Genomic DNA, 13,928 nt, shown 5'->3' on the forward strand with positions numbered 1-13,928 from the left:
TGGATCAGTAGGCTCTAGATAAGAGTGGCAGTGTTACCGTACCTTGTAACCATGTTCCTTAGCAAACTGCAAAATCAATGACCGTCGTTCTCTGGTAGTGTTGGTGGCATCAAAAACCTAGAGGCACATGATGAGATTGGTTTACTATGAGTCTGGTGCTGATAGAACGCCTACTCTTTGAGCATCCCTGTGTTTAGCCAAGTGGAGTGCTACCAGGAGGAGATAGAACTTGGATGGGGTGACGAACAATAGGAAAGATTTGGAATTGGCTTGTGTCATTTCTCAAGTACTTATTGAGTCCTAATGTCTCTCCCAAAATGTAGCAGGCTTTGTAAGTCTAATAAGACAAGAAAAAAATTGTGGGGTTTTAAAAAATATATATTTTTGCCAATTTCAGAGAGGAAGCGAGAGGGAGAGACACACAGAAACATCAATGGTGAGAGAGAAGCATTGACCGGCAGCCTCCTGCAATGTGGGCATGTGCCCTGACCAGGAATTGAACCATGACCTTCTGGCTCACAGGTCCATGCTCAACCACTGAGCCATGCTGGCCAAGCAAAAAGTGTGGGGTTTTATTAGGGTCATTATACAGGTGAAGTAGCTGAGCCTTTGAGGAAGGATTTGCCTTAACCAAGGTCACCGAGAGTTGCTGACAGAGCAGAGTTAGAACTGATTTCTCATCTCCTAGGTGAGGCTTCTTCCTTCCTTATCACCCTGGAGCGCTTTAAGAACAGGAAACAACTCTCTAGATCCAGCACCTAAAATGGGACAGTTTGCATTTTTGAGGATCTTTTCCCCTTTTAGAATTTGCAAATCCTATCTCAAAAGCCTAGATTAGCCCTAACCGGTTTGGCTCAGTGGATAAAGCGTCGGCCTGTGGACTGAAGGGTCCCAGGTTCGGTTCCAGCCAAGGGCATGTACCTTGGTTTCAGGCACATCCCCAGTGGGGGGTGTGCAAGAGGCAGCTGATCGATGTTTCTCTCTCATCAATGTTTCTAGCTCTCTATCCCTCTCCCTTCCTCTTTGTAAGAAAATCAATAAAATATATATTTTTTAAAAAGCCTGAGATTAAACTGACTAAAATGTTTAGGAAATCTCAGAACTCAAAAATGTTTTACTGTATTTTAAATTGTAGTGTAGTGCTGCTAAATTCCTGGGAGTGGTGTGGGAGGTATAGTAGTTAACTGTAGATTCAGGAGCAACACAACCTGGATTACAGTTCTGTCCTGCCACATACATACCATGCCATTTTTGGAAATTATTTAATCTGTGTGTCATTCTTCTGGGATAGAAAATGGGGTATAATATCTATCTCAAAGTACCTAGAATAACGTGTGGAACACAGTGAATGCTCACTACATATATAATCTGTTCTCCATCCCAGCAGAAACCCTAGGGAACAATACAAATTTCTTTACCGCAACATGGCCCTCCTCACGGCTGAGATAATCATGAACATCCTTCAGGGCTGCCAGAGCACACCGCCTGTAAAAGGAGAAAGAAACAAACAAGACCCATCCTCAAGATTGGTTCCTCTCCATTTTTCTGCAGTATCTTTTGCACCATCTCTCAGATGTCCTAGATTAAATTATTCACCTATTAAACATCTACACAAGGTGTCCTATCTTCTAGGCACCATGACAAGCACAGAGATGTCACACAGGGGAAAGTGGCTCTGTGTGGACATCTTAGGGGCACGTATAAAGTGGCATGCCCAGGAAAAACTGAATGACAGAAGCCATACTATTAAAGGCTCCATCCCTTGAGTTAATAGAGCTCAAGCTGAACTGCTTCTTGAACCCAGTTAGAGGCTGAGTGTATGGTCTGTGAAGGAGAAGGCATTCCTGATACGGATACCAGTGCAAGCACATGTATGGCATTGGCAATGTATTGATGGTTTTGGTAAAAATCTATTTAATGATTACTCTTTTCAAGGTTCTATTATGACGGCATGGATCAATAAGTGAGGCACAGGCTCTTTTCTATAAGTGCTCAGTCTTGTAGAGGAGAGAGACCTTGAGGTTGAATGGATGTGATTGGAGAGATTGGAATATGCCAAGCTATTGAGACTCTTGTCTCAAATATTAGCCTGAAAAGTTTCCATTCTTTTCTGTTAGAAGTAGGAGACTGTTTAAAGTTTTTAAGCAGGGGACAGCTATGACCAGAAACAGGTTGTAGGTAATATGGTAGATGGGCTGTCCAAATCACCCTTTGAGAGTCTAGAGGGCCTCCTTGCTAACCTTAGTGGCTCTGCCCTAGTCCCCCATCACCTGAACAAAGCCCTCCCTCAGCCAGGGAGCAGCGCAGGTCCCTAAAATGTTAGATACTTACTTCCTGATAAGTAGGGCCTCCATGTTGTCTGGAAGAAAGAATTCGTAGTTCTTGTAGCTAACTGCCTCTCGTCGATACTGGCCTAAATTAAACACTGAAAGCAGGGAACACTGGTGAAGAGTTTGGGAAGATCTCAGTAGCAAAAACATGTCCTTGTTGGGAGGGAATTTAGGGGTAGAAGAAGGCATAATTTGTAGCTATATAATATGCTTATAAAGCTTTAAATTTTGTCTACCAGATTTATTGTTCACAACAATCCTGCAAAGTGGGAATCACCATTTCCATTTTACAAATGAGGAAATTGAAGTTCAGAGATGGTAAGTAACTTTCATAGTTAATTAGCGGGGGACTGGAATTTAAACTCAGAGCTGTTTGATTCCAAAGCTGGTGGTCTTTCCACAATTTTAGTTTATCATAAACTCCAACCCTTTTCATGCTCTACTCCATTGGAAAGATAAAGAAACTGAGGTTCAGTGAGTAAAATCAATCACCAAGAGTCAAACAGTGAGTCAGAACTAGTTTGGGCTTTCTGAATCGAAGTCCAATGTTATTACATCTTTCTGTATCCTGACAGAGAAACTAAATTTAAGCCCTCTCTATGGCCATATTTCTCATTTGTAATGGTAAAAAAACAGAGAGGAGGGAAGGAAAGGAAAGGGGGTATAGACAATAAGGTAAAGTAACCTTTCATGCATTCAACTAATAATTTTTTTTCTGATGCCCACTCTGTGAAGAAGGACATGACTTCTGGGGCCTCAGAGATGAACCATATTTATGCGATGAGGCTCTCAAAGTCCTCAGAATCCAGCAGACAGGACAGAGAACAAATCAGTAAACAGAGCTCCCATCTAGTTTGTCAAGTGCTCTGACAGAGCCATGCAAAAAAGCAAGGGGAAAGGAAAGACTAATTAACTTTGGGTGATCTGAGGCTTCTTGGAGAAAGCAGCATTTTAATTAATCCTTTCGGGGGGCAGGCCTTTTACGGGCCAACATGGGAGATGGGGGGGAACAAAGTCAATTCCAGGTAGAGGAACAGCTTGAGCAAAGGTAGGGCATTGGCAGAAGGCAGAGCATGTTTGGGGGATGGTGAGTCATCCACTGTGACTGAGGCCTGAGAGACTTGTAGGGGCTGATTGTAGAAGTCCTTGAACAACAGGCTAAGAAGCTTGGAGTTAAGAGCCATCCACCACTGTGTTATGTGCCTCCTACACTCAGGAGAGACTCCTGTGAGCCTGCAGGTCTCCAGGAGAACTGTTCCTTCTGTCCTCTGTTCTGCAAATGTCCTATTTGTCCTACAGGACTCAGCTCAAATATAACCTATCTGGAAGCTTTCACTGCCTTCCTGTTGGTAATTTCCTCTGTGAGCCCCCTCAATACCATGATCTGGGATTCCTAGGTGACATGAAATGCTCTTATGCATCACAACCAGATGGAGAACTCTTCAAGGACAGGGTGCGAATCACATCCATTTTTGCATCTCCAATGCCTAGCATCAGTTTGGCACATGGAAAAGCATTGGGAAACTCTTCACTAGTGAATTAGAGAAAGCGCATGAAGGGAAAGAAGAAATGGGAGGAAGAGAGGAGGAGACTCGGTGGTGGGGGGGAGGGTTGGGAATGGGGCAGATAAATAAGGGTGTTGGGATGAGCAAGAGAAAGGAGAGAAAAATAGTGGAGGAAGGGAGGGTACAGGGCCAATGTGGGATTCTTTTCTCTTCCCATCAGTAGAGCCAAGTACGAGCCCTGGTACAGTGAGTGTCAGGCTTTGGAATCACGTAAATGTGGATTCATATCCTGGTTCTGTCACTTATTGGCCATGTGCCCTTAGACAAGACACTTCACCTCCCAGGCATTAATTTTATCAACTGTGAAATGATGATAACAGTTCCTCCTTCCTGGGTGTTTTAGAACTGTGAGTTCTGTGAGGACAGACATCCTGACTTTATTTGTTTGCCCAACATCCAAACAAATAATGAATGCTTGAGTGAATACATGAATGCCTCAGAGAACTGTTTTCTGCACTGGAGAGTAGTGTGCTCCATTGCACTAGAGAAGTCTAACTACTTGCCTAGTGCACACGTAAAGGAGGAACGTGGCCCAATAAAAATGTTCAGCTATGTTGATATTCTTTAAAAGCATCAGCATAGTCATCAGGGAATAAATAAAAACCTTTGGTAGACTTCCTTACGTTTACTGCTTGTATTCTGAATTGCATATGATGTGGGGGCACCCTATCTTTTGGCATTTAGTTTTAGTCTTGTCATACTTGAGAGACAGAATTAAATATGATCTAGTCCCTTGCCCCCCAGAGCAGGTCCAGGGGAGAGAGACCCAGGCACATGCTACAACAACACACTATGTAATTAGTGTTGGCATACAGGGGGCTGTGGTAAGGGTTTGTGGGGAACTCAGAGGTGCACGGTCTTGCAAAAATGGACCTCCTTGAGGAAAGATATTTAATCTTACTAGTTTTCCTGTCTAGCGCCTAGCCTGGGGTAGGATACAGAGTATGTGCTCAAGGAATTTTAAATTTTATAACAGTATAGTGGTAGTAGTAGTAGTAATAGCAGTAATAGTCCACATACTATTAATAACTGAGACTTTCCTGGTACTGAGGCATACTACCTTACTCTGTTTTCAGCCAGCAGCCTGTAGGGGGCTGTATAACAAAAGGTTTCAGAGACTTACCTTTAGTTGGTGTTCCTATCCAGTTCAGATATCGGGTGAGCTTCGTAGAGATGTAAGTCTTTCCTCGAGCTGGTAAACCCACCATAATCACCATTGTGGGGGAATTGGTAAACTGGGGTATGGTTGCTGGAAGACAAACAGACCCTCAAAAACTTGCCTCTAGGTTCATATGATCTTCTAGTATCAACTCAGGGATGCAGAATTTTATAACTATATAAAAATCCCTGGAAATTGCAAATTGACTTCTCTTGACTTAATCAAAAAACTGAGATTGTGGTGCAAACATCTAACTTAAAATCTGGAGAGACAAGCTTCTTCAGAGACAGTATCCAGATCATTGTTTATCTTTCATAGATACTACTGAACAAAATATAAACTCATAAGAAATTCAGCTAAACATGGTTAAGGAATTGCTAAATGTTAGCTGTGGGCTAGTGTAAGATGTGAAGACCCTGGGGGCTGTAGACATAGGTGGTTTTGCATCCTCTTGTAGACTTTTCCTTTAGTAATTCCACCAAGTGCTGACAGGGAAGACTGAGAAGAATCCTGAGAAAGACATTGTATTCTGGCTTGGGAAGGGAAACAAAACAGCAACTATTGCTGAAAAATTTCCCCAGACCATTCTCTCTACATACCCTATGGCAGAAAAAAGCCCTAATCACCACGGGGAAAAGACAATAAAACTGTAGCTTGAGAGCACAAGAAAAGGAGGGAGCATTCCCAACTACTTTTATGAAGCCAGAGTAACCCTGGCCTCTGGTAATCAGAGGTACCAGATATACCAAAACAAGACTAATAGAATGCCAAAAAAAAAAAAAAAATCCCTAGAGTCCAGTATCTCTCATAAACTAAAATGCAAAAAAATCCTCATGAAAATATTGTAAAATAGAATCCAACATCACATAAAAAGAATCATAGTAGAATTCTGTCTAGGTATGTAAGATAAGATGAATGTTCAAAAAAGTCAATCAACATAATCCATGATATTAACAAACTAAAGAAGAAAAATATATCAATTCATGAAGAAAACCACTTCATAAATTAAACACCCATTAATGATAAAATGTATGGCAAGTTAAGAATAGAGGTGAATTACTTAAACTTGATAAGGGACCTCTACAACAAAAACCTACCATTGTTGTTACCCTTGAAAGTGAAAGCCTGAATGCTTTTCCCATAAGATTAGAAACAATGTAAGGATGTCCACGCTACACTCTTTTGACATAGTACTGAAAATTCTAACCAGTGCAATGAAGCAGTAAAAGGAAATAAAGGGCATATGATTTGGAAAAGAATCAATAAAATATTCCATATATGTAGATGTCATGATTATATACATAGAAATTCCTCCAAACTATAAAATACCTTAGAACTAGGAAGTGAATTCAGCATGGTTGCAGGATACAAGGTCAATGCACAAAAATCAATTATGAGACTTTCACTTCCATCATTAGGAGCTCCATGTACCTACTCCCCCAGTGAAACAAGCAAAGCTGGCAAATATGAAAACAAAAATAGGGCAATCAGTTAGTAAGTAGTAGAGCCTAAAGCAGCGGTTCTCAACCTGTGGGTCGCGACCCCTTTGGCAGTCGAACGACCCTTTCACAGGGGTCGCCTAAGACAACCCTGCATATCAGATATTTACATTATGATTCATAACAGTAGCAACATTACAGTTATGAAGTAGCAATGAAAATAATTTTATGGTTGGGTCACAACATGAGGAACTGTATTTAAAGGGCCAGAAGTTTGAGAACCACTGGCCTAGAGCATAATAGCAGTTGAGACTGACAGCCTAATAGACAGATCAGGGAAATAGATAGTCAACGTGAGCCCAAAGGCTCCAGGAGCAACACCACAGGGAAATAGACTTAATTAAAATAGCCTAACCAAGTCCCAGAGCAAAGAGTTATATACATATGCATTGCACAATAGTGGGGATATGTTCTGAGCAGTGTCATTAGCCAATTTTATCATTGTGTGAACATCATAGATTTCACTTACACAAACCTAGATGGTATAGCCTTCTACACACCCAGGCCATATGGTATAGTCTATTACTCCTAGGCTGCAAACCTATACAGCACGTTACTGTACTGGATAGTATATGCCAGCCGTGGGCAAACTACGGCCCACGGGCCGGATCCGGCCCATTTGAAATGAATAAAACTAAAAGAAAAAAAGACTGTATCCTTTTATGTAATGATGTTTACTTTGAATTTATATTAGTTCACACAAACACTCCATCCATGCTTTTGTTCCGGCCCTCCGGTCCAGTTTAAGAACCCATTGTGGCCTTCGAGTCAAAAAGTTTGCCCACCCCTGGTCTAGGCATCTAGACATAGAAAAGTATTTGAGCATCTAGACATAGAAAAGAAACATATGAAGAAATTTACTCAAAATGGATCAAAGACCTAAATAAAAGCTAAAACCATACAACTCAGAAGAAAACCTGGGCATAACTCTTTGTGACTTTAGATTAGATGTTTTCAGGGATATAAAACCTAAAGCAAATGCAACAAAAGAAACAATAGGTAGGTGTCAAAACAGTCTCTTCAATAAATGGTGCTGGGAAAATTGGTCAGATACATGCAAAAAAAAATGAAACTAGATCATTAACTTACACCATACACAAAAATAAACTCAAAATGGTTAAAGGACTTAAATGTAAGATGGGAAACCATAAAAATTTTAGAAGACTCCATAGGCAGCAAAGTATCAAACATATATTGTAGCAATATGTTTATCAATATAGCTCCTAGGGCAGGGGTGGGCAACCCTTGGCACGTGTGCCAAACATGGCACGCCAGTAACTTTTGCTGGCACTCGAAACCCTCTCTTATAATCTTCAATTTATAATTTTTTTCTTAATATCGACTTTTTTATTTTTCAGATAAATTCAGTGTAGGTGCATCTTAGATAAATAAATAATTTTACATAACAAGTTATCTTAAAGACCATAGACATGAATTGACAAGAGAAGGGAAGAGTAATTTCTATGCCTCTGCCTTAACTCTCCCTGCTTTTCTAGATCCGACCAGTGTTTTGGTTTCATCCACATACACTTGTGAATCTTGTTCTCAGTGATGAATTTTGTTGTCTCGTAATAGGAGTAGCCTGACGGATGAAAGTAGTAGCTCGTGCATATCTCTGAAGGTCACGAAATATAAAATCTTTGTCATCAGTGATGCAGCAGCAAAAGTCCCACTGATAATATCAAATGGAGTCATCAAGTTTTCTGTTGGACTATCAGTGTACACGTATACATTAAAAAATAAATGTATTTTTCATCATATACTGTGTTTTTGTCACTCGAATGAATTTTATTATTTCTTCAAGGTTCTTCACATATGTACACTTTAAGAGATATCAAATAGGCGTAACATGTTCTCAAAAAATTAGGGTTGGCACACAGAAGAATTTTGAGTCAGAGATTTTGCTGGTTTTGGCATGCACTCACAAAAAGGTTGCCTACCCCTGTCCTAGGGCAATGGAGACTAAGGGGACAATAAACAAATGGGACTACATCAAAATAAAAAGTTTCTGCACAGCAAAAGAAACCATCAAGAAAACAACAAGAAAGCCCACTGCATGGGAGAACATATTTGCCAATGTTATCTCTGATAAGGGCTTAATCTCCAAAATTTAAAGGGAACTCATACAATATAACAAAAGGAAGATAAACAATCCAATCAAAAAATGGGCAAAGGACTTAAATAGACACTTTTCGAAAGAGGACATACAGAAGGCCAAGAGACATATGAAAACATGCTCAAAATCACTAATTATCCAAGAGATGCAAATCAAAATGACAATGCGATACCATCTCACACCTGTCAGAATGGCTATCATCAACAAATCAACGAACAACAAGTGCTGGTGAGGATGCGGAGAGAAAGGAACCCTCGTGCACTGCTGGTGGGAATGCAGACTGGTGCAGCCACTGTAGAAAACAGTATGAGGTTTCCTCAAAAAACTAAAAATGGAACTCCCATTTGACCCAGTGATCCCACTTCTAGGAATATATCCCAAGAAACCAGAAACACCAATCAGAAAGGATATAGGCACCCCTATGTTCACAGCAGCACAATTCCCCATAGCTAAGATTTGGAAACAGCCTAAGTGCCCATCAGCAGATGAGTGGATTAGAAAACTGTGGTACATCTACACAGTGGAATACTATGCTGCTATAAAAAATAAGGAACTTTTAACATTTGCAACAACATGGATGGACCTGGAAAGCATTATGCTAAATGAAATAAGCCAGTTGGAGAAAGATAAATATCACATGATCTTACTCATATGTGGGATATATGAACAACATAAACTGATGAACAAAAATAGATCCACAGACTAAGAAACACTGAATGGACAGTCCTACCTCAGAGAGAAGGTGGGTTTGGGGGGTGTAAGAGATCAACCAAAGGACTTGTATGCATGAATATTAGCATAACCAATGGACACGGACACTGGGGTGGTGAGGGCTTGTCCTAGGGGAGGGTGTGGCGGGGGGGGGGGGTCAATCGGAAAAAAAGGAGACATATGTAATACTTTAAACAATAAAAAAAGAAATAATAGGTAAATTTCACTTCATCCAAATGAAAACTTTGTGCTTCAAAAGATATTGTCAAGAACATGAAAGGACAACCCACAGATTAGGAGTAAATATTTGCAATTCATATATCTGATAAGAGCTTAGTTTCCAAAATATATTTAAAGAAACTAACAAATCAATATAAATAAAAAGACAAATAACTTACTTTTTAAAAAATGGGCACAATATTTGAACAGATGTTTCTCCAAAGAAGATAAAGAAATGTTCAATAAGTACATGAAAAAATGCTCAACATCGTAAGTCATTAATAAAATGCAAATGAGAATCACAATGAGAAATTTCTTATCCACTTAAGATGGCTACAATAAAAAATAGAGACGTGGAAGTGAGGATATAGAAACATTGGAACCCTCATATACTGCTTTGGAGAATGTGAAATGGTGAAACTACTTTGAAAAATAGCTTGACAGTGTCTCAAAGTATTCTACAGCAGTCCCCACTTATTCTGGGTTTCACATTCCGTGGTTTCGGTTACCCGTGCTCAAACATCGTCTGAAAATATTAAATGGAAAATCCCAATAATAAACAATTGGTAAAGTTAAAATTGCACACTATTTTGAGTAGAGTGATGAAATATCACACCATCCAATTCTGTCCTGCCCAAGACGTAAATCATCCCTTTGTCCAGCATATCCATGCTGTGTACACCCCCACCTGTTAGTTACTTAGTGGCCTTCTCAGTTACCAGATCGACGTCATGGTATCAAACTGCTAGTGTTCAAATAAACCTTATTTTACTTCACGATGGATCCAAAGCACAAGAATAGTGTTGCTGGCAATTGGGATATGCCAAAAGAAGCTGTAAAGTGCTTCCTTCAAGTGAAAGGTGAGTATGGTACCATATGATATTTTGAGAGAGACCAAATTCACATAACTTTTATTGTAACATTTATTATATGTTATAATTATTTTGTTTTCACTAGCCATTGTTAATCTCTTACTTGAAATTAATTTGCCAATTAACCGTTATCATAGGTCTGCGTGTGTAGGAGAAACATAGTATATCTAGGTTTCGACACTATCTGTAGCTTCAGGCATCCACTGGGGGTATTAGAACATATCCCCTGTGCGGGGACTGCTGTAGATGGAGTTACCATATGACACAGCAATTCCATTCCTAGGTATATATCCAAGAGAAATAAAAGCATATGTCCAAACAAAAAGTTCTACAAGAATGTTCACGGCAGCATTATTCATAATACCCAGAATTGGAAACAACCCAAGTGTATCAATTTATGAATGGCTAAACAAACATGGTGTATCCATACTCATGGAATATTATTGAGCTATAAAAAAGAATGAAGTACCTATACATGTTACAACATGGATTAACCTTAAAAATATTATGCCCAATGAATGAAACCAGATATAAAAGGCAACATATTGTTTGATTCCACTTATATGAAATGTCCAGACTAGGCAAAGCTATAGAGACAATCAGGAGATTAGTGGTTGCCAGGGCCTGAGGGGAGAGAGGAATGTGGAATAACTCTAAAGGGTATGTGATTTCTTTTGGGGGTGATGAAATGCTCTGGAATTAGTGGTGATGCTATACAACCGTGTGAATATACTAACCACCACTAAGTACATTTTATTTTTTTGTTAATCCTCACCTGAGGATATTTTTTCCATTGATTTTTTTAGAGAAAGGGAGAGAGAGAGAGAGAGAGAGAGAGAGAGAGAGAGAGAGAGAGAGAGAGAGAGATGTGAGAGACACATGGGTTGGCTGCCTCCAGTAAGTGCCCCAGCCAGATAGAACCTGCAACCCAGGTATGAGCCCTTGAGGGTAAAGAAGCCATGATCCTTCAGTCCAAGGGCTGACACTCTAAACATTAAGCCAAACCAGCTAGGGAAGCAATAAGTACATTTAAAAATGGGGAACTTGATAGTATGCAAATTATATCTCTATTAAGGACCATTTTTTAAAAAGTATAGGAGACGATATACCAGGCCAATGTTAACCTAAATAAAACTAATATGTATGTTAATATCAGAAAAAATTTGATTGCAGGGCAAAGTGCCAATGAACTAGATTACCAGAAATAAACAAACTCCTTACACATGAATAAAATGTTCAAGTCACCAGGAAGATATAGCAATTCTAAACTTGTTTGGAACTATTGACAAAGCTTCAAAATTGACATAGTCACAAGGAAACATTAACAAAATTTGCATATCAATAAGCAGCCCAAACTCCAGAAAAATAGAGCATTTGAGCCAGATAAACAAATAAGACTTACGTATATACTACACTGAACCCACTTTAAAATGTACATTTTTTCAAGTGCTCATGGAATATTCACCAAAAACTTTATGTTAGACCATAAAGCAAATCTCAGTAGATTTCAAAGAACTGAAATCATGCAAAGTTTGTTCTGTGAAGATAATTAAATCAGACTAGAAATGGCAAGGGCACTGATCTGTTAAAACCGAAACTTGCCCTGGCCCAAGGTCAGGCAGGGATTAAGGAAGGTCTCCCGCTGTGCAGGCATTAACCCTTTAGTTGCAAGATGATAACTTTAGGCCCCAGCAATCCTGGAAAAGGGACTGAGATAGTCAGGACAATCGGCTAAGTGGCAGAGAAACTAAGGAGCCCTGAGCAGTGCTTACTGATCCAATTTTCTAGAAATATTTTACAAATACATGTGTCCATTCAATTGTACATCTATCAAATCTCAGCCCTGGTTAGTAGGCCAATTATAGCATTGGAAGCTTATATTTTAAAACAGAAAGCCTGAACATTAATGAACTGAGCATCCAACTCCAGAGGTTAAAAAGAATAGCAGAATAAACCAAAAGAGAATGAAATACGATAATGATAAGAAAAATAGTTGAATAGAAAACAAAAACATACAGAAAGAATAAAAAAGCCAAAGTCGATTATTTTTAAAAACAGATAAAAATAACAAACTTCTGGAAAAATTGATCAAGAAGGAAAAAGAGAAGGCACAAATAAACAACATTAGAAAAAAGAGAGGATATAACTGCAAATGCAACACAGATTTTTTAAATATAAAGATAGGAACTTTATGCAAATAAATTTGAAAAGTGATGTGAAATAGAAAAAAAATCTAGAAAACCATAACTTAGCAAAACTGACAAGTAGAAATATCAAACTGGAGTGATCCAGTAATTATTTAACAGATTGTATCACTTAAAATATTTCTGCCTTGACGGCATGGCTCAGTGGTTGGGTGTCAACCTATGAACCAGGATGTCAAAGTTCGATTTCCAATCAGGGCATATGCCCTGGTTGCAGGCTTGATCCCGTGTGGGGCGTGCAGGAGGCAGCTGATCAATGATTTTCTCTCATCACCGATGTTTCTATCTCTCTCTCCCTTTCCCCTCCTCTCTGAAATCAATAAAAAATATTTTTTAAATTAAAAATAAAATATTTCTTACAAAGAAGATGCCAGGCCCCAATGTTTGTTTTTTTAAATATATTTTTATTGATTTCAGAGAAGGTAGAGGGAGAGAGAGAGAAAAACATCAATGATGAGAGAGAATCATTGATTAGCTGCCTCCTGCATGCTCCCTAATGAAGATCAAGCCCACAGCCCGGGCATGTGCCCTTGATCAGAATCCAACTCAGGACCATTCAGTCCACAGGCTGATGCTCTATCCACTGAGCCAAACCAGCTAGGGCGGCCCCAATGTTTTTATCTGAAAATTGTGCCAAATATTTCAAGAACTGATAATTCCTTGGACAATCTCTGTAATAAAATAGAATGACAGAAAATAGTTCCCATTTCGTTTTATGACACCAAAATCAAATAGGGAAATATAGAATGAAAAAATTACAAGACAATCTCATTTATGAACAAAACTCCAAATTCCTAAACAAAATATTAATGAACTAAATCCAAGCAGTTTTTATTTGTCATCAGACTGCAAGATTAGTTCAACACAATAAAAAACCTCTAATTTAATTTACCTTAACAGATTAAAGTGTAAAATTAGCCTGTCAAGCCCTCAGTGGATACAGAAAGCACCTTTAATAAAATCCAGCATCTACTCATCTATACTTATAAAAGCCTTGGGGGTGATCTGGCCAGCAGGGGAGGGCAGTTGGGGATGATCAGGCCGGCAGGGGAGTAGCTAGGCATCAATCAGGCTGGCAGGGGAGCTATTAGGGGATGATCAGGCTGGCAGGCTGAAGCAGTTAGGGGCAATCAGGCAGGCATGCAGGCGAGCGATTAGGAGACAGTGGTCCAGGATTGTGAGAGGGATGTCCAACTGCCGGTTTAGGCCCAATCCCGGCAGTCGGACATCCTGGGATCAGGCCTGTCAGACAT

General features: G+C 39.5%; 1 protein-coding gene across 3 annotated transcripts in view; it reads right to left on the reverse strand.

Moving 5' to 3' along the window:
* PFKFB1 (6-phosphofructo-2-kinase/fructose-2,6-biphosphatase 1) overlaps positions 1–13,928 on the reverse strand; it is a 46,784-nt gene that overhangs the window by 24,558 nt on the left and 8,298 nt on the right. For 2 of the 3 annotated variants that reach the window (XM_059680494.1, XM_059680493.1), the window contains exons 2-5: positions 5,019–5,144; positions 2,332–2,425; positions 1,419–1,485; positions 43–117 (exon numbers count right to left, since the gene is read on the reverse strand). In XM_059680494.1, the coding sequence (XP_059536477.1) occupies positions 43–117; positions 1,419–1,485; positions 2,332–2,425; positions 5,019–5,144 (362 nt within the window). Of the gene's footprint in view, positions 1–42; positions 118–1,418; positions 1,486–2,331; positions 2,426–5,018; positions 5,145–6,383; positions 6,512–13,928 lie in introns of all 3 variants that reach the window. The other variant, XM_059680495.1, reaches the window with a different exon arrangement.

This window comes from Myotis daubentonii, chromosome X (assembly GCF_963259705.1).
Source record: "Myotis daubentonii chromosome X, mMyoDau2.1, whole genome shotgun sequence".
NCBI classification, from domain to species: domain Eukaryota; kingdom Metazoa; phylum Chordata; class Mammalia; order Chiroptera; family Vespertilionidae; genus Myotis; species Myotis daubentonii.